This window comes from Hippocampus guttulatus, chromosome 7 (genome assembly GCF_054856545.1).
Source record: "Hippocampus guttulatus isolate MCC_2025c chromosome 7, RoL_Hgut_1.0, whole genome shotgun sequence".
NCBI classification, from domain to species: domain Eukaryota; kingdom Metazoa; phylum Chordata; class Actinopteri; order Syngnathiformes; family Syngnathidae; genus Hippocampus; species Hippocampus guttulatus.
Window position 1 is genome coordinate 19,869,494 of NC_141267.1, and position 21,455 is coordinate 19,890,948.

General features: G+C 44.3%; 2 protein-coding genes across 3 annotated transcripts in view; one reads left to right on the forward strand and one right to left on the reverse strand.

Annotated features, from left to right (window-relative positions):
- The window catches only part of nme7 (NME/NM23 family member 7), a 33,475-nt gene that overhangs the window by 3,177 nt on the left and 8,843 nt on the right, over positions 1-21,455 (reverse strand). The window contains exons 11-12 of one of the 2 annotated variants that reach the window (XM_086114838.1): positions 17,825-17,932; positions 4,207-4,258 (exon numbers count right to left, since the gene is read on the reverse strand). In XM_086114838.1, coding sequence (XP_085970964.1) covers positions 4,207-4,258; positions 17,825-17,932 — 160 coding nt within the window. Of the gene's footprint in view, positions 1-4,206; positions 4,259-16,137; positions 16,841-17,824; positions 17,933-21,455 lie in introns of those variants that run through there. The other variant, XM_086114839.1, reaches the window with a different exon arrangement.
- atp1b1a (ATPase Na+/K+ transporting subunit beta 1a) lies at positions 1,947-16,218 on the forward strand. The gene is made up of 6 exons (XM_086114840.1): positions 1,947-2,332; positions 8,686-8,814; positions 11,054-11,209; positions 12,575-12,759; positions 13,016-13,096; positions 14,019-16,218. Exons 1-6 carry the CDS (start codon positions 2,239-2,241, stop codon positions 14,274-14,276), a joined length of 903 nt encoding a protein of 300 aa, XP_085970966.1. The 5' UTR covers positions 1,947-2,238; the 3' UTR covers positions 14,277-16,218.

The following is a 21,455-nucleotide window of genomic DNA, read 5'->3' on the forward strand; positions in this document are numbered from 1 at the left end:
TTATACTCATGCAGACACAGTATACATAGCAGTTACATGTCAGAGCAGCTGAGGCTGTAAGATAATCAGGTCAGAAATCAGACCTTCCCTTTGCTCCTGTCTCTGTGCTCATTATAAATCTGATTTGAAGAGCTTGGAGTGTGATTCTCAATTGTTCGGTAGCCAAATCCCAGCTCAATATTCCACACTCACACTCACACACACACACACACACACACATACGCATTGGAGGTGGAAACTTACTGCCGAGTGGACACAAAGGCTGTGAAGGGAATTTGTAGTGAGCCAGAGGTTTAACTGTTAAAATGAAAATGACTACACTAATTCCACCATAAAGACTCACTCATAGAGGTCAACGAAAAGTGAAAACAAATTCCCTGACACGCACCTTAACCCAGACCCGCAACAGAGTTGCAAAATTGTTTTGGTTCTTGGGCCCAAGGCACCTCGCGTCATAACATTTCTGGAATTCATTTAAGTAGTTTTAATTTAATCCGGCACACGGATAAAAACATAAATCTGGTATGTCAACAAAATAGAGCACAAAAACAAGCAAGTATTCTGGAAAATGCACAAACCATATTAGGCTGTTGATCAGTTAACGGTTTAAAAAAACATTTACCTCAGTTATAACTTGAGGATGATGTTTTTCCTCTCCAGGCCTGCAGGTGGTGGTAATGAGCATTACAAAGTGAGCATGTGCTTTTCCATGCAGTTAAAATGAGAAGCTTTTAAGTGGCCATGCCAGCCATCGTAAAACCCCTGCCATAAAAAATTATTCTGGAGCTGCAACAGTTTACATCACTTGTTTAACTTAACATTTTTGCAATTCTTGGAATTTTAGCCTTTAAACAGTAAACATTCTCAGATTTGTGGTCATCCATGAAAGCAAACTGATTAGTTTTGTGTTTCATCAAAATAATAAATATTTGCAAACATCTGCTCTTACTCCACAAGGATCAACTTTATTGCCCATTTTCTGACATGTTACAAACCATTAACCAAAATATAATCATGGTAATCCGTTTTTGTGCATTTTCTGCACTGTCAATTTCAAAAGGTCCTGTTTGAACAAAGGAAATTTAAAAGTTTTGGAGTCTAAATCTTCAATTAATCCAAAATATAATTGAGAGTATAAAAAAATAAAAATATATCATTATTATATGTGAGATTAATAAAGGTTATCTTATCTTATTAACAGTCATAAAATTTACCCCTTCTTCACTCCTCCATCTTTCTCTGTGATGTGAGCGCACTGACAACGAGGCGCTCTGAAGCCAGTCGACTATCCAAAGGGTAGCTAATTAGCTTGCTAACTGGATGTTGCAATTGAACCAGATAATCTCTGATGCATGTTACGGTGTGCCAATTTACCCATGATCAAGTAAAATAAGAAAAACTGAAACATTCTATCCTCAAACATGTACTGTATTATGTCTTCAGAAACAAATTTCTAAATTCACTTTACACGGGGTATTTATCTGTAAATATGTAAAGGTAAGGGGATTTGATTTTTCAAAGTGGCCCTCTGAGAAGAACTGCCCGAAGTGGTTAGTCAGCCACCATTTTGTTTTCATGCTCCCCAATAGATCTCCACTACTGTTGTGGTCAAATTGTCCCTCCAATTGGCATCAAATAAGCACCCACGTTGAGTTCTGGCAAGGAGTGACGTCACCAACCGCCATTAGTTGAGAGTGAGAGGAACGTGGGTGTGGGGGGGGGGGTTGCTATGGCACCTGGCCCATTTTGTCTCACTGCTCGTGGCAACTGCGCGACATTTTTTCCCCTCCCATGTGAACCCCCCCCTCCTCGGCACTGCCTTTATCATGACGTTGTACAGCAGCGCGCCACTATGACTGGCTCGTTCACCAGCCCCCCCCTTTCTTGCCCACCTCTTCCTCCCTCTAGCTGTGGAACTTATTGCGGGAGTTTGCGGGCGGAGTCGCACATCGTGAGAGGGAGTGGGGAGAGAGAGAAGAGAGAGAGAAGAGAGAGAGAGTGGGGAGAGAGAGAAGAGAGAGAGAGTGAGAGAGAGAGAGAGAGAGAGAGAAAAGAGTGAGATTCAAGCGTCGGTGCGGGCTTACAAAGTGCCCTTTTCGTGTTTCCGGTGAGGCGCAGCAGTCGTCTCCTCCGCAAAACACTCCCTAGTGGTCGTGGGCTGCTTTTTTTTAAACATAAAAAAAAGAAGCCCCAAAAAGTTGGAGCTTACCGGTGTGCGCGCGAGGGGACTTCTATAACATGTCGGGGAATAAGGACACCGACGGCGGCTGGAGGAGCTTTGTGTGGAATTCCGAGAAGAAGGAGTTTCTGGGGAGAACTGGCGGCAGTTGGTGTAAGCCTTCCATTTTTTTACTAACTGTTGAATGTCACGACGCGGCTTGTTCTCGCCACCTTCCTCTATTTTCTGGCGACAAGAAGGGTGCTTGCTGGGTAAGGCAAGCTGGCAGCACCTGTTCGAGCTCTGCGCCGCTGACAAGGCTGCGTCGTGACATGTCGGTGGTGTTTTTTTTCCCCCTTCCACCACTTGGAAGTTGCGCCGTCATTTTAATTTGGGGAAATCGACGAAAATGGGCAGCTTGGGCGCAGAAAGAGAACAAAATGAGGGAGAGGATTTGAAAGTAAACCGATTGTAATGTACTCTGACCAGGATCCATAATTTGAGCGAAAATCCATTCATTTAACGTCAGATCGTCTACTACGTTTGGGCTGACGGGTAATAAAGGAAATAAGACGGCTAATAAAGGCTTACTCGTTCGTGCTTGTGGTGGGGGGCGTTAATTTAAAAAAAGGTCACCCCTGAAGGACAGCCTATGTATGTCGGGCCACGACTTTTCACTCGTGCCGGTGGTGAAAGTTGCATTCAACGAGTAGCCCATAATCACTTCCCCGGCATCTAGTCGACAAAGTAGTTAATTTGTTTGTTGTTTTAGCTTAAGTGGCTTCTTTGTACCCACTTGGTTTGTTTTTCCACGAAAAAAATGAACTTTTTCCACCGTGAATAGTTAGCATTCCGGTCAGTGTTTGCCTCATCAAGCTTGACGTGGTTGACTAACAAACACGATGTGGATTCAGACCCCCGCCCCATTTGACCAAAAAAAAAGCCACCCGAATTACATGTTAATCACATCTGAGTGCGTCGATTCCGGTACTGTCGAACTGATCACGACTCACATGTCTCAAGGGTTGTCCCCCCCGCCCCCCATTGTTCCTCCTCTTCTTCCGCCGCCGCAACACATGAGCTTCTATTTTCCCGAAAAGAGGAAACTTGACTTTTGATCTGTATTCATCCGCAACATTGAACCCACGTTCCCTTTAAACGTAAACGACCAGCTAGCTAATGAACGAATCCACCGTGTCTGGCTGTCACCGAAAGGCGGTCACTTTGTTGTCAAAATATAAAGCAACAGGTTTGTCAGTGAACGCACCACGGAAGGAGCTCGAGCCAACCAATGCGGCTAACATGAACATAACAAACTACTGCATGTGGTTGTATTAATGCGTTTGAGTGGTGATTTCAAAGACTGGAGCTACTTCAACGTGACCAGAGTGTCCGTGAACGCACCAGAGAGGGGGCAAGGCCGTGAAAAAGGCGTGTGTGTGTGTGTGTGGGGGGGGGGGGGGGTCAGTGTGAATGTGGTGATGGTTTGTTCACCACAAGCTCCTGCTGCAGTGTGGTGGGGGATGGGGCTCTTTCCATTGACTTGTTTCAGGTTGTTGTGCCTGTTCCTGAACTGCTGGATAATAGCTGGCTATCCCCAACCACATGCAGTGTGTGTGTGTTCACCTCTCATGGGCTGTCGCCCGTGTAAAAATCAAGTTTTCGGATTTTGACAAGTTCTGTGTCCGAATGAAAATAAATTTTTAAGAGTGCTCCTCCCTCAAAAGAAATCAAAGCGCTATGGGCACTATCGTTTGTACACCAAATCCACCAAAGGCATGTATTTCATATTTGTGGGTATATATGTGTCGATCACTTGAGTTGTGGGAGTGTCTGCAATGCTTAGTTCCTGTAAGAAGTCAGCCTCATTATCTTGAGCTGCACACATGCAACAGCAACCGTGTGCCCTTGATTACGTGATTGCATGTGCACGTCCTCCATCTTAGAAAAGTTGCATCGGTGTTTTGACGCTGGGACACGAGCATTTTTTCTTTCAAAGTTAGCACTCCAAAAATGACACATTTTCATTTTAAAAATGGTAAACCAACCTTGCATTGATTGACCTGACAGCGACTCTTGGAAGCAGAGCGTTACGGGCATCTGTAAAGACAGAGGTCATGTAATAAGCAAGTCAAAAAAACACCCCAGGGCCATACACGTTCCTTTGTGTTTAGACCATCGCTGACTTGTGCACACGCAACACCAAAAGTGTGTCCTATCTATGATCCGTAAAGTTGATAAATAAATAATAAACCTGGATGAGCAGTATTCTTATTTAAAAAACGTCGATGTTGGACATGTGTGTGTTGTGACATTGTTTTCCCAGATCTGCTTCAGCGTTAATCGCCGCCTTGTTTGATAAAACTTGCCGAGATTGTTGCATGAATTAGCTCACAGACACTTAGCAAATATGTAATACCACTTAATAAATGGATACAGTCATCGGATAATAATTGATTCTGCATTATTACCATACGGATTCCACAGTATATCATTTGTAACTTTATGATAGTCAGAGGTTTTAAAAGTTGGGCCTGGCCCGGTGAGTGACGTGGGAGTCAGCGATATTCGATCGTCGCGTCGGTTGTTGTTGTTAGCTCGGGCTGGCGACCGGCTGTTAACCGGCTAACCATTTTTGTCAGTCCGAGTGTTGAGCGGATGCCGTCGTGTTAGTTGTGGCTGTGGCGGCTGGTGCATGAATGTACTTATTACATGTTTATTGTTACCGTTTTGTTGTTACGGCTGCTGTGCCTATCCGTGTGCCAAATAACTTGAATGACAATACGTTGGAACTAACAGTGTTAGACTGAATTCAAGTCAAGTTATTCGGTCAATAGTTTCAGCCCTAAAAAAAAACACGATAACGGCCGACGCAATCACTGGACTGCAATCACAAATTTCAAGAACTACTTTTGAATGGACATGTACAGAGCAAAAGACTTTTGTGCTGCCATTGCTAGTCCCGGCACGCCTCATTCACCTGCGACCGTGAGGAAAATGCTCATTTGCCTTACAAATGAGCACGAACCCCACCGGTCAAACGTAACATGAAAAAAAAGTTTTCCTTTCTGAATAGCTGCTGAGATTCTTACAGTGGCTCATCACAAAACAAAAGTCCAGGGTGGGTCTAATGGGAAGTGTTGTGACAACAAGAAAGTATACATTGCCGAAAGTTTTCAATGACATGCGTGGGCACAAGGCCAAAATATCGGCCGTCATGCCGGTACGCTACTGTTACTTGAAACGTCCCGGGCAACATTAAGGCAGTCGAGGTGGCTGAAGGGGGAAGCGAGACGTCTTGTCGGCTGAAGCTACGCTCGACCCGTCAGACTGGTTCCCAGGGGGTCCCACATTGTAACCGACAACAGAAAGACGCCTCGGGAATGCTGACATGACAACAGGAAACCAAGGCGAGGATAAATCACTGTAAACGCTTGTCAAATGTGACGGATAGGACTTCCGATAATGAGCGAGTTATTATCGAACGAGATCTCAAAAACTGAAATGAAATTGGAGACATAATTTGGGTTGAGTGAATTTGAGGATTTCCTATTTAAATAAAGTCTCCGTCTTTCTGTCTCTGGCATTGATTCTTACTTATTTGTTCGATGCTGAGAATCTGGTTGCTGTTTTGTTTTTTCCTCCAAAATACCCGTCGGTGGACAGCTGGTTAATGCAGTCCATATGTTGATTCTCTTGTAGTGTTTGAGTTTACTTTTTTTTTTTTTTTTTTAAATCAAACCCGGATAATGTTTGTTATACATCACAAGAGTTAAATCTTCCTCTGCGTAGGGTCGGGCGTCGAGTCTCGAGAATCAATTGGACTCGCAACAATAACAGGAGCTTCTCCCCTCACTTCAACATAGTTCATTGGCACAAGATGATATCAAAGCATTGGACGAACAAAATGAAGCTCCTCTTCAACTTCAACATAGTTCCGTGGCACCCAGATGGCTCCAAAGCATTTGCACAAAAAAAATATATATATCGTTTTGCTACATAGTTCCGCAGAATTGAAAGTGGTGTCCTGAGCTGCTTATTATTATTATTATTGTTTTTTTTTAATTTTTGTACTTTCCTGGGAAGCACTGCTGAGTTGAGTTTTGGCCAGTTCTGGAGTTGAATTTCGAAATCGCCTGGAACAGTTGCTTCAACCTAAACTGCATAACTATTCAATTTCAGGCATGTTGTCCTTGACTTTTTTTGTGTGTCCTGTGAAAATAGATGAGATGTGCGCCCAATTTCATGTCATTCGGCGAAACCGGCGTTGGGAGGTAGTTGGGCGGTGTTTCTCTGTCAAACCTGTTGCGGCAGTGGGGCTACATGGCGGGGAGGTGGGGGGGGGGGCTGTCTGGAATGACCGGTGACTTATCCTGTACTTCCCTAAATGGGCCCCCCTCTCTTGCAACCGGAGAGGAATGGAAGAGGAGGCGCTCTCACAATAGTTCCCTCACAAAGCTTCCGCCACCAGACGAGAAAGGGATCCTTTGTGGTTGTAGTTCATCATACGCCTGACAATGACACGCAACGACTGGTCGCTCCCTCCCGCGAATGCTCCTCTCCTGTTCATATTGTGTCCTTGAATTGAAACCGCAGCTCCTTAAGGGACCGTTCGTGTATCGCGACGTTGATTTCCGATGAAAAGCTCGCATCGCCATACGACGCATTTTTAACGTAACTCACAGTTGGCGGCGTTTTGCTGTCGGGTCTTTTAAAAGCGTACCACCAATGAAGGATGGAACGATTGCCGTTACAACCAAGTGCAGACAACCTTGGATTATGAGCGTAATGGTTTTTCGAACGTCACGTTTTAACAAGTATCAAACGCACGCTTCCTTTTCAGATCACACAGTGACTTTGTTTACATGCAGTCAAGAAGCCTTTTAGAACACGAAGATTGTCCGTATTCGGGTTTTCGAAGGTCATGGGAACCCACATAAAAATCAGAAGACGCTTTTATTCGTTTTTTTTTTTTAATCGGGTTTTTAAAAACCCGAATAAGACCCCGGAGTTACCCGTTTTCTCACCCGAATATTGGGTCATGTAAACGCGATTGTGTTACCTCTTGTTTTTTCTCAATTTTTTTTCTGCGCATGCTCTCGCTCTATTCGCAAGGAATCGGATGTCTTTTTAGCATGTGCGGCATTCCGCTTTCTCGCCCAACTTGAGCACGTTGATATTTCTCTGCAGCCTATTCACATTATTTTCTGTCTCTCTGGCGAAAATGACACAGTGTGTGTATTTCGACACACGTGTTTGTATAAGCCCGAACTCGCTGGGAATACACAAGCAGAGGTAAACATTCATGGCGCAAGACTCAGAGACTCAGCGCAAAAGCAAATTCGGAGCGAGGAGGAAATCTACCGCTTTATTACTGTGTTGAGTGACATGATTCGAATATTTTTGTTGACGGTAGAACATAACGAGCGGAAATGACGTCTAATTTGCGCCACGCCGTCCGTGCGTCGCTGTTTTAATCGGGATATTTAAATGCGGTCGTAACTGTCCGTTCAGGCACGTAAACGGTTTCTTCCGAATACTTCAGAAACCCAAATTTGGAATTGAACCCGAATATTGACGGTTATGTCATCAGTGTTTGGACAACTAGCCAAACGATCTAAGCGAGTTGACCACTTTTACTTAAGTGAAGGAATCGGAAGTGTCAATGGAAGACAACGTCGCCGAGATACAGAAATGAATCACTTATATTAGAGAAGACAGGAACTGCACGTAAGCCAAGTGTTGTGTGATGTCATTCACACAAAATGCGCGGGAATCGGATGTCTAAGCACGTGCCTATTCCTGTACCGTAATGCGTTTAAAAGTTGGGACATGACACCTGCATAACATCTCTGGGAGAGGCCGGCACCAAATGTCATTGAATGCAGAGATGAAAAGAGGTTTTGTCAGCGGTGACCTGGCAATAACCCCTTCTTGTGACTGGCTCCAAGTCAGCCCTTTGATCATTCGGAAGCTTCAAAATTGCATCGCCGAATTGCCGATATGTTGCAATAAAGTTTCTGGCCTTTCCCAAAAAAAAATAAATGTTTACACGTGTGCAGAAAAGTGCTTCCTTGCCGCATGTTGTTTTCGCCTGCGCTCTGCTAGCTTCCGCTTTGCATGTCGGTGCGCGCCCGCCTTTTTGAGCTGCAAAGTCAGCTATCGCAATTTGTGTCGGGTTTGAAGAAAAAAAAAATCACATGAAGCCTGCTCAATCTGCCTTTGTATGTACCGCTTCCAGAATGCCGTTTGCGCGAGTTGACAGCCGTTTTTTGCCGACGCTGGCCCTTGCTCGTGAAGATGATCAAAGACAAGAGCCGACGGCCTGGTTCTTATTTTGTTTGAATACATTGAGTGTCATGTTTTTAGCTTTTATTTTATTGTCGTAAAAGCAGTGGTGTCAAACTCTTTATAGTTGCCTGCCACATCGTAGTTCGGGCTTCCGAAAAAAGTGATCATGTTTCACCTGTGACATGACAAATAATTGAAGTTAACGGTCCCTCTCCTCCCTCTTTTTTTGTCCACAGTCAAAATATTTTTGTTCTACGTTATCTTCTATGGATGCTTGGCGGCCATCTTCGTGGGGACCATTCAGGTGATGTTGCTCACCCTGAGCAACTACAAGCCCACCTACCAGGATCGCGTGGCCCCCCCAGGTATGAGCAAGTCAAAACCGGCTGAGAGGGGCCTGCGCCCCGTGGCAGGATTTCTCTGACCCGAGATAGCAATCGGCCATTTTGTCCTTCACTCACATGGAAACCTGTCGATGCTGGCTCCCCCCCCCCCTTTTTTTTTTTGGGCGAGCGAAATTGTTCGCGGCTCACATGCACCGAGCGACGCGCTGTGGGACCGCGGCGCGAGGCCTCCCTAAGCTTGTTGATTAGCGGGTCAAAATGCTCTCTGTAATGCATAAGCTTTCAGTTCGGAACAGCGGCGGCGGCGGCGGCACATGTTTGGGCGGGCGGTATTTTTAGAGGCCACTGCGAAGCTCCAAGCAGTTTTAGTTTGCCGACTGTCAAGACCAGCGTGACTGCCGAGCTGCCGACTTTGGTTTACAGCAGTGTGACTGATAAAAGGAAGCAGAGGGGAGGTGGGGTTTTTTTTTCTTTTCCTTTTTTTTTTTCACACCGCCGCTAAAAAGTTTCCACTGTGAAGGAGTCACGGTTGAAAGGGGCGGGGGGACGCTCACGAGCCACACGTGTGTCAAATCTGTACGGCACCACTACGACTACTGCTGCGTTTCCCGTCTGATGGCAGGAAGTGGAAGTGCTGTCTGAGAATACTTCAAGGAGACAGATTCGGGTTTTTTTTTTTTTTTTTTAAACAGTGCCTGGGTGTCGTTAAATGTTTATGCTTAAGATATCCCAGAAACAAGAATTATGGGACACCTTTCATTCCTTTCTGAACAGCCATTTTGAAATCATCCGGTTTGGAGAAGGGCTGTTTTGTCCCCTTACTTGTGCTTAAGCAATACCGGTCACCCGGTATTTTTCCAGCTTTTACCCGCTCATCGTCCTTCACGCAGGACATTGACGTCGGATGGTGCGCTTAAAGCTGACCCTGGTATCAGAGGTGGAACAACGGGAGTCGTTCCCAGCGGGCTTGTCACATTTTTCCTGATGATATATTTTCCCAGAAATTACAACGCGAAACAAATGTACATCCTTTTAGGGAGTAATTATCTTTCAATTCTCAAGATTATTGAACATCTGCATTGAAATGTAGAACAATTAAAAGTCCAAATGAGAATAATTCAAATTTTTCAAATGTAAAACAGATACTGCGGCTCAACACGGGTTGCGTTCCAGCGGATCTAATCAAAAGCTCAAGTTATAAGTCTCATGATCCACATCGACTGACATGTTTGTATGAACCCATCGCGATTTCCAAGCGAGCTGTCTTCTCTCTATCGCGAGATATTGATGCACCAGAGATCCTACATTGGTCTTGGTGACGCTGGCACTCGACATGTAATCACAAACAGTCTCAATGGGCTTCACATGGCCACAGTTGACAAGTATTCATGACATCCCTTGACCTGAACTCCCAGGAGGGCAAGAAACCCCCTCTCCCCACACCCACCCCCCAAAAAAAAACATCTGGGGGGGAAAAAGAAGAAACATTGAGAAGGGGCCGCAGATGGGAGAATCCCCCCCCCCCACCCCTCCAGGATAACCAGGCTGCAAAGGATGCCGAGTGGGCAACATTTGACACAATATTGTACTATACAACGTTCGTGACAATAAAATCAGTTTAACAAGATAAAAACGCTGCAGGAGAGGCGGGTCAAACCTGCCTGAAGCTCTGCTGCATCTGCTGTGCAACTGTGACTCCCCAACACTCGCTGTTGGCGCCCCCTTAATGCGTCTAGTGAAATACGAACACTGGGTCTAACCTGCCGATTCCCGCAGCTCACCGCACCGTCCTCAAATGTTAATGTCCTCAATTGCGTAATCTCGTCAACGAGGCTCCACGCCTCCGCGGTTTGAACGGGCGCTCCGGCGAGTTTGGTCTGAAGGGCAAGACCCAATTAGTTGGGGGCTCTATCCCCCCCCCCCCCCCCCCCCCGATGTGCCAATTTCATGGGACTATAGCGCGAGCGTGGCTAGAAGTGAATCTTGTTCATTCAACGGCACTTCAACTCTGCTTCACATCTGGCTTTGACACTACAATGATTAGTCGTGCGTCTCTAGCTTGAGAATTGCTGCGTTTGGCCTGAACTGTCATGGCATTGGCGGGTGGGGATGATGTAAATTCCGATTTTCATTAAAAATTAACACATGTAATTAATTTCACACCTGATAGCTCTCCAGAACACAAATTATTTTGTTTACCAGCAAATAAAAAGTGGATTATCCATATGTCCAACGCCCCCCCCCCCTTCCTTTCTTGCAGGTTTGTCCCACACGCCGCGCTCTGAAAAGTCTGAGATTTCATTCAGCATGAGCGACCCAAAGTCGTATGAGAAGTACGTGGATAGCATTGAGAAGTTCCTCACGCTCTACGATGACGATCGCCAAACTGACCTGATGAAATATGAAGACTGCGGTGGCAAGTTTTTTTTTTAGTACAGTATTGATATACACCAAACCCCGAATCGCAACACATTCACCACCATCCCTTTGTTTCGGTTCCAAGAGGCACACCTTTAATGAATTGCCTATTTTGTAATTTTTTCCATACATTGGGCGCACCGCATTATAAGACGCAATCTACAATGCATCCACTAGATGGAGCTATGCTCAAGGAAAAGCCAACAGTACGATCAGATGTCAGTAAAATGTATTTAATAAATTAGCGACACAGTTCACTTAACCAACCGCAAGTTAAAACATTGACTCATTACCGTTGAACTCTCTTGCCGCTGCTCTATTTCCGTGTTCAAGTGTGTAACCGGTTGCCTCAAGTTTGAACTCTGCGTTGTCAGAATGTCTCGAGCAAGGAGCCATTTTGGGGGTGAAATATTACCGTAATGACCATACACAAGGCGCATCGGATTTTAAGGCGCGCTGTCAGCTTTTAAGAAAATGGAAGGCTTTTAGGTGCGCCTTTTAGTGCGGAAAATACAGTAAATATAACTTATTTTACGTACATTTGTCCGCATAATAGAACATGGCATAACCGCTGTATTGCGATACTTAGAGGATTGCAGTATTTTTCATTTCAAGCTAAACGTACACGTAACTGGAAAGACATTTCAATAGGCAAAGTTTATTACGTACCAAGATAGAAGTGAAATTTTCTGGTTTGGACCGCATTTAGGATATTTAATGATTTGATTCAGTAATCCGAATGAGCCACGCTCTGAAGAGCAAAACAAAAGTTTCGTTGCCTATCCAAACTCACGTATTGTGTGGACGTACGTTAACGTTAAGAGACGGATATATGGCCCAAGGACGATTTTCAGTGGGCAGCCGTGGAAAGGCGGTTTCAGCACAGTGTTTGAGTGGAAGATAAAGATTGAGCAGTCGACTCTGTCGATGATGACGAAGAGAAAATGCCAACACGGAAGTTGGTCAAGTTTAGGCAACGTCCATTCACATAGAGTAACTTATATGTGGGGTGTAAACACACTATGTGTTGTGGTAGGCCAGCGGTGCTCAAACCGTGGCCCCGGGGCCATTTGTGATCCCCCGTCAATTTTTAGTGCCCCGCAACTTATACTAAAAACTATGTAATAATAGTTCAGAATTCATTTTTACAACAAAAATGGTTTCCGTCCAATTTCTGCTTTGTGTCAAGGTCCAAACTGTGAAGATATCACATGAATGATTCCCAAGTAAGTGTTTTGAAAACGGTTCATACCTCTGATATAAAGTTGTCGCGGTTATGAAACGGTGACTTCTTAAAACCGCGGTGCAGCTTGAAGCTGGGAACCCCTCCGTGCCATTAATATGCTAACCTGTCACCGCACAGACTCTCCGCAGCCGTACCGCGAACGCGACAGCCTGGAGAGCGACCAGGGCCAGCGCAAGGCCTGCAGCTATAAGAGGTCGTGGCTGGAAGACTGCTCGGGCAAGACCGACACCACCTACGGCTTCCAGAAGGGAAACCCTTGCATCATCGTCAAACTCAACAGGATTGTCAATTTCAGGCCCAGGGTGGGTGAGAGTAAGGGGGGGGGGGGGGCACACAGAATGACCGCCCATGTATGACACACTCACAATGGCTGCTCAGGTGACCTCCTCAAACGTTGGCTAACAATTTATGACTGTGCCTTGATTTGACGTGCCCCTGCCTTGCACTGATATAATCAGCAGACGCCAAACGGCCTCCTCAGTGTCGACCATTTTGTTTTTGGACCAGTGTGTTGCGAGCATCTCCTGACCGTCTGCCATTTTATTTGTACGCTTGCAGGCTCCCGACGTGAATGCCGTGCCCGCGCCTCTTCAGAGCCGAGTACAGCCCAACTCTGTGCCCATTTTCTGTAAGAACAAGGTGAGTAACGCAGTAAACTGCCAAGAGTTCTCGGCCCACTCATGATGAAAACCTCACCATGTAAAACAAGTTCTCCGTTTTGACACCAATCAAACCCCTCATGCAGAAATACTTGACAAGTAGCACCATAATGATCGGCATTAGACAAAACGAGACAGAGGTTTTACATCTAAAATATTTGAATTCATATTTTAGGCTCGGTTGGAATATTAACACTGCACTAGATTATTTAACAACAATAGTGAACGAATGCACCATACTAAATTCAAAATAAGTTCAAGCCACTGTACGATTATGCACAGTTTGTACATTTCATTCCATTCATCTTTGGCATACCACAGGAGCCAGTACTTGTACCACACAAATTGAGAATCACTCTCTCAGAGAGAGTTTAATGCTGTCCTTGCACTTTAAATGTAGTAAAAGACATATTTTGAAGTACTCCTTCGCACCTGTTGGGAGGCTATCGTTAAAATACCCCTTTTAGGAAACAAAAAGAAAAATGTTATTTGTCACTCCCAGTTAAATAAAGTTTACAGTAAAACTGACCCATAAAACATGAGACTGACACATTGTATGCTTAAAATGAAATTGCCACATGAGACTGATACATTGTATACTTGAAATGAAATTGCCAACCAAAACCCACGTCACCGAATCTAACGAATATCTGATGAGTGCGAACATATCATGCAAAACGCACAAGGTGGGCGAAAGAAAATCCGCTTCGCAATAAACACGAACAAACTCACTCCGTTCAGTGTGGACGCCGACTATGACTGGAGCTGAGAACCTCCTCTGCCTGTTCCACTTCCTCTTAATCGAAATCCGGTCGCGCTCTGCGCTGCGCGACACGCGGACGGTGCACGCACGACTCTCAGAGACCTCCGAATCATCTCGCTCTCGTGTTGTGTTCTGACAGCGCGACGTGGACGCGGACAAGATCGGCGAGATCAACTACTTCGGCTTCGACGGCAGCTTCCCGCTGCAGTACTACCCGTACTACGGCCGCCTGCTGCACCCCAACTACCTTCAGCCGCTGGTGGCCATCCAGTTCACCAACTTCACGGTGGGCACGGAGGTGCGCATCGAGTGCAAGGCGTACGGCGCCAACATCAATTACAGCGACAAGGACCGCTATCAGGGACGATTCGATGTCAAGTTGACCATCAACTCGTGACCTCTTCGGTCGGTTCGTCAGTCGGCGCGCACTCCTCACCACCACCACCACCCCCTCACCTCCACCAGTTTTTCTTTTGAAAAGCAACCCCCTCCCCCCCAAAAAAAAGAAAAAAAACACGTAGAGCCAATTGAGATGATAAAGTCAAATTAGGAGGAAGGAAAAAAAACCACCACTCTAGTAGTCTTTAAGCATTCACACTATACAGCAGCGGTTCTCAACTCGTGTTTCTTTACTTCCCTCAAAATATTGTTGGCCTAACAGCATCATTGCACAAGTCTTTTTTTTGGGGGGGGGGGGGGGCTTTTCAAAAACAGGGCACAACAGACTTAAGATGTTGCCCTGATTCAACTTTTTGCAGATTTACCACGACCCCGATGACTGATAATCTACACAGAGGTCAAAATGGCTCGGGCAATTATGCTATTACGGTAACAATATTTGAAGAAAAAAAAAAAGAAAAACATTGTCTTGGCACATCACCAAACAAAAAGTGTTGGAAGAGCATGTTATTCTTCTGCCTGTCACTTTCCACCTCTCACATATTTATGAACAAATATTTGTGGTTAATAAATCCTAATTTTTGGATCAATGAAATGACATTGAATAATTTTCCACCGGTTGGGAATCACTGTTCTCAGACACAGGTGCCAAACTTTAGGCCTTGGTGCCAGATTCAGCCCTCCGCATCATTTTCTGAACGCCAACTTGATGTTTCTTACTCAAATCTGTGCCAAAATTGCAAATTGTCCTCAAGTTTAAAACGTTGAGATATTTCAAGAATTATTATTTTTTTTTGCCAAACTCCCTTTTCAAAAGGGAGTTGAATAAATAACTGCTTCTATTTTTTTAACACCTGATTTAAAAACAAGTTATCCATCAATTTGTTGTTTTTGTAGTAACTCCAATGAGGCCCTTACATATTTGTATGGTTTCCCAGTTTCCAGTTAGTTACCCTCTGAAGGTAAAACTTTTTTTACATGACTTTTTTTTTGCTCAAAACATGAAACTGCCATAACATTGAAACATATATATATATATATATATATATATAACATGGCTTCTCATAAATGTTTTACTTGGTTTAACTACAAATTTTACTTGAAATCATTTTATCCTACACTGCCATGTCGGTTACCGTCGTAAAGTGAGGGCGCGTCTTCCATTTTCCACTCCCTCTCCATTACCAAATCACGTTTAGGTGCTGCCCCCCCCCCCCCCCCCCCAGTTGAGAATCACTGCTCTACAGGACGTATTTCACTTGCAAAAGAAAAAAGAAAAAAAGTGTGCGCTTCATTCCCACTCGGGCTTCTCTTGTCTTTGTCCAGGTTTTTAGGATGTGGCATAGCAATAGCAAAGCAAATGAAATCATATTTATTCCGCTGTACATGATGAATTTTACTCCTCCTGGAGACGTGTCCATACTGTCTATGGAAAAAAAAACTGCAACTCCACTACTACTTATTACTACTGACGTATTTGTGTCGTAAAATCTTGTCTCGTCCGCTTCTGTGCGCGTGTGCCTGCGCGTGTGTTTGTGTTTGCGACTAACTGAAATACTAGCGCGGTACTGGACACCATCAAGGAAGGATCCATTCATTGTATGTACGCTTTTCATCTCCCCCGACCCCCTTTGTCGTTTTTTTTTTTGTAGTTCCTAACAGAGTCCTTATACTGTTGAATGTTTTAGTCATGTTCATGGTGAAAGAATTTTATATTTATGCAGTTGTACATTTTATTTCTCTCTCAGAAATGTCATGTTTTGAATCTGATACCAAAGTAGTCGCTGGTTGAAAACGAAACAAAAAAAAAGTATCAATGCAGTATCCTGTTACATGTCGACAAAAAAAAGAAAAGAAAATAATCTAAACACTTTGTCAGGAGCCTTCTGGTCACTTTATTTAATCTGGCTGAAACAATAAAACAACGACAACAAAGTCAAGTGGTGGTTGTGTGTCAGTTTCTTTCCATCAGCTGTCTAGGATCTTTTTGAAGTTGAATTTTATCTTTATCGTGATTAGAATGAGTAAAATAAGCATTCTGTGGAAACATCAATTTTTCCGGAACAAGATTGTTATGCACCAAAATGAATTCTCAAATCAAAATCAATACTTCAAACTATAGTTCATTTGAGCACTGATGTTTCATGAACGGTAAAGTAAAAATAAAAGTCTTCTGTATTTGACATACCACAGAGAAGAGAGCGTAGTTCACAACCGGGCCAAATTTGAATCATAATGAAAATCAAATAGATAAAAGGGTGACTTCAAAATCGCAAAAATAATCTTGTTACTGTCTCCGCTCTCAAACGTTTGAGTATCTGTCGAGAAAAAAAAAGAAATTTAACGGATGTTAGTCAAACATTGAAAAAATTCTGCCAATGATAAAGGAGCTAATTTTGTCTCGATTAATGGGTTGGGCCCTAGTAATGATGATAATTATCTAAACACTTGTCAGCGTGTCTTCTGGTCACACTTTTATCTGTGAGAAACAAACAACAAAATCTTGATGTGTCGTGACTTTGTTTGGAGTCAGCCGTCCAGGATTTTGAAGAAGTACTGCACCTGTGGACCACAAAATGGCCGCCCCCGTCAAGTTCAAGTGGCAAATGTTTCACAAGCAGGCTTTATTCAACCGCCCCTGCCCTCCCCAACACCACCCACTGCCGCCGCCGCTCCAGCCCTTCGCCGCTACACAAAAGCTTTTGTTTCAAATCCCGCCGTCATTCTTGTTCCTGTCACACTGTGAGAGATCTGAGGCAGGCGGGATCGGGGCCCACGCTGCGGTCATGAGACTTTAGTGGGGTGGGTAACAAACACCCTATCACACTGCCTGGAAAAGGCAACATTTTCCAGGTTGTCGTGTACAAATGGCACCAAATAGGAATGGGTCACGCGAAGCAAACATTTTTACAAGTATAGTTATTTCCCTGGTATATCGTGCACTCGCATATATTCTACACCAAGAAAATCGTCAACAGCTGATTGTCCTTGGTATTCCCGTATTATAAACTCTCCAGATTTACTGGGATCCACGCTCAAAAAAATAGCGATTTCTTGTGTCCAGATACATACATTTTTGTATAAAGAGAAGTTGGCTTACCTTGCTAGTTTTGGCTGTTAACACTCGAGCCTTGGTCAGAGCTCTCACCACTTGCTGATGTGACAACAAGAAGCCGTCTCGTGTGATCACACGTGATCCCGCAAAACCAAAGAGCAGCAAAAATTCCCGCAAATGCGGTGATGTAGCTCTAACGTTTCAGGAGGTCAGAGTGTTGTGAAATGACGATGTGGCAAAAAAATAAAAAAATAAATAAAACCTGCTTTGGAAAATAGTTCTTGCCCTCTGGGGTACCCACATTTATACGAAACACGATATCAGGTCCCAAAAAATTCTCAAAATGAGTCCCCACAATACTATTTTTTAATCTCCAAAATATTTGATTTCTGCCCAGCTTTTTTACTGAATTTCGCGTCGATTCTCTTATGTTCTGGTCAAGGTGAGCCCATTTCGCAGAACTATCGTGCTCACTATAACTTAACACCCACCTCCAGGATGGCATCTTCAGGAAGGTCTGTGCAATGGACAGCGTTTTTGACTTTGTCGGTGCCGTAAATGGCTCGCAGCGTGGCCGGTCGCAGGTGGCGAGCGATGTCCTGTGGAAAGACCAAACGGAGAAATAAGGTTCGCATCAGGAAACATTCTGCCAGCCAGATCCTGACGCTGAAATGTATGACCACTGCTGGACACCTGATTAGGGACACCTGGACAATTATTTACACACGCTACGACTCACAAATCCCGTACTAATCACATTGCCCAATGAATGGCTCCAAAGGTGAGTGCTGCTGTCTTTCAGTTAGACCCAAAATGTGTATTGGCAGCACAGGCAACATCTTGTGTAGTCCTTCTTGAAGGTCACCGCGCCTAGCCTCCAGGAATTGAAACCCTCCCACCGGGTCCCAACACACTCAGGCACACAAAGCTGAGTGTTAATTCTATGGAACACAAGCCGGCAAAGAAACCAGATCGTGAGGAAATTCGGTCCCATTTGTAAATGGCAGGAAGTTGCCACAGGAACACAATTCCCGACGTCCTTCATTGTCCTCTAATAGAAATAGGCTCTTATGCGCCTTTGATGTGCATCATTTCAATGATTTTTTTTTTAAACGTACAACACAAACAGGGAAAACACACCAAGTCATCAACAACGATTAATGGCATTTACTGCGTACAAAAGACTCGTGCGTTGTTTTTTTTGGCAGGTGAATGCCGGAATTGCTATTTTCGTGGGCCCTCCGTACCTTGAATGGCGTAACGCCAAACAGGAGAAAGAGTGTGGCTGGAGAGCGATAAATTACGATACTGAGAGTGACGCAGTTAAACTTTCGGAGGTAGCAGTAGTTCTTACATGAACACGGTTATCTTCGCATGAAGTGTACTTCTATCTCGAGTCAATTCATCCCGCCGTTTCGTGTGTTATTCTATTCTGTTGGCGACGCTACGTCTGTGTCGTACGTACCTGTTACGCGCTTCGTTAGCATGCTAATGTTACGTTCAGGGCTGTTAGCATAGCGAATGAAACCATTTACGTACGTAAATGTGTGTTTCGACTAATGATGTCACTTGAAATCTATCGTAGTTACTTTTAAAACGCATTTCTTTTCAGAGGTGTAATCACATCAAGTTTTCCCAGTCACCTGTCAGAGACAGCAACAGAAACACGCTGTCATCTTTTGTTACAGCCGCATCTGTTATGAGAGCGCTATAAATATAGCCATATAATATTGAAATGTAATTCGTTTCTTTAATCCAGCTAAAAAATACACAAAAATAAACACAGGCTGTTGCAGGTCAAATTTGACACGTCTACTAAAATGAATTTAGTTGTACCCGTGTATGCACCTGCTGGTCCAAGTCAAGTACTGTATACCTAATGTGTATTTTTATAGGACAGTGGGGGAGGATTTCAAGGGTGAGTTTGAAACCGCCTAGAGAACTGTATGTTTCCACCACCTTTGCAGATGCAGAAAAATGCACCGTTGCTCTGTGAACGTTCAGGGGGGAATCTTGTGAAGGTGAACAAGTCGAACAGCGCGAAGCATGATCAGACTGTGAAATGCTTAAAAATATTGACAGCAGATATTTTTTTTATCTGAAAATGAGTGATGCAAAACATTATAGAAGTACACTTTCCCCACACTTTGGAATTTGGAGCTTGTTGCTAGTTCCATGACAGAGATGTTTGCGTAATTTCGTCGGTTCCTGGTGAGCGACCTTCCTCCTCAACTGTAATTGGATTGTGTTGACTGAGCCAGAGCTTGGACCCCTCGCTGGCGTCACGGCTTGCCGAGTCCATCAATCTGCGCGTGCATGCAGCAGGGAAATTAAAAGACCTCGTTTAAAAGGCAATTTCAAAGTCAGTGATTTGGAGGCCAAAGATTAAATTGGCAAAAGGCGTCGTGGCATCGGAACATTGAATTCATACATTTGTATTTTTAATTTTTTTTTTACATTTTGTTTTATCGACTAAAACAAAAAATGTTACTTTACTGAAATGTTATCTGGAAATAGCAACATCTGAGAAACGGATCATTTTGTACTGTCTCTTAATTTTTTTTCATGTATAAATACACCTCCATATAATCCACAGTACGATAATATAAAACTCTGACATTGCATTTTACACAAACACAAACTGCCTCAGCGTTACAGCACAGCTCGACAGTAAAGTTAGAAGGTCGGGACAAATTCGCACCACCACATTAGCACGTCGACAAGGTGGAGGAGGACTGTGATAGTCATCATCGCTCATATTAGGAAGGACCAAAAAAGTTATTAGGAACCCCTCCTTCAGTTATTCGCAGGGACATCAGTCAGTGGATAATCATATGCTGATATGTATTCATCACACATAGACAAGAGCTTGAAAGCAACGTGAATAAAATCAGGTTTTCATCCTCGTCTGGGCTTTTTTTTTTTTTAATGGACGTGAACCCATAGTTGACACGCCAACGGGCTTTTTTCCTGAGGTAGACAAATGAAGTGAAACCTTGTAACCTTGAAACAGATGTTTGTTCTTTCTATTAATCAAGAACTTACAGCCTTGCCATGTGTTTGACAGAGAGCGCGCCTGCGTGTGTGTGTGTGTGTGGTTTAGGGGCTACAGGTGCGTGACGTGAAAGCTAATGGATGCAACGCCGGGCGCTGTTGCCGTGGCGACGAGCTTCTCAGCAGGAATGTGACTCCGCACCTTTTTTGATTAAAAAATGAGCAACACAGTTTCAGCAAGTTTTTTTTTTCTTTTGTAAGTTGAGGGGTTCGTTGTTTCTATTTTTTTAATGCTCGCTTGATCATCTGGTTTTAGCACACTGGCCTCACAGTGCAGAGGTGCGCAGTTTGATTCCGGCTCTGGCCTTCCTGTGCGGACTTTGCATGTTCTCCCCATGCCTGCGTGGGTTTTCTCCGGGTACTCCGGTTTCCTCCCACATTCCAAAAATATGCGTGCCAGGTTAATGGAACACTCCAAATTGTCCCAAGGTGTGATTGTGAGCGCAAATCGTTGTTCGTCTGTGTGTGCCCTGCGATCGGCTAGCAACCGGTGCAGGGTTCAACCTGCCTACTGCCCGAAGACAGCTGGGATTGGTCCCAGCATGCCCACGACACTTGTGAGAATAAAGTGGATTAGAAAATGGATGGATGAAAGCCCAATTAAGCAGGAAAGGTCTGACAAAGAGGGGAATAGAACCATGCCAGGAGACCTTTTGACATGTCACACGAGTGAACATCCTGGTGGACTCTGGTTGGCGAAATAATGAGGTTGGCTCGATAGTGGGCCACATCCATTTACACTAGTGTCTTCTAAATGAGCTGGACGCGGGGGACATTAGCCAACACCACTCCACCCAATTGGAGCGAGCCCCTGACGGCAGTGGGAAGGTCACCCTGTGCGTTTGTATTGCGGCTGATGGTCAGAACGGACTATTGACAAATGGATCTACAACACATGACTGCATCACTGTCAGTGCTAATAATAAAAGACAGCCCTCCTCTTTATCGATCAGACGCTACACTCATTGATGACACATTTGGTGCGTGCGTGTCGTCAGCTGCCTGGAAGTTACACAACAGCATGCAAAGATGCGCAACAATAGCTGTTCTATTTCAGACAGAGGCAGA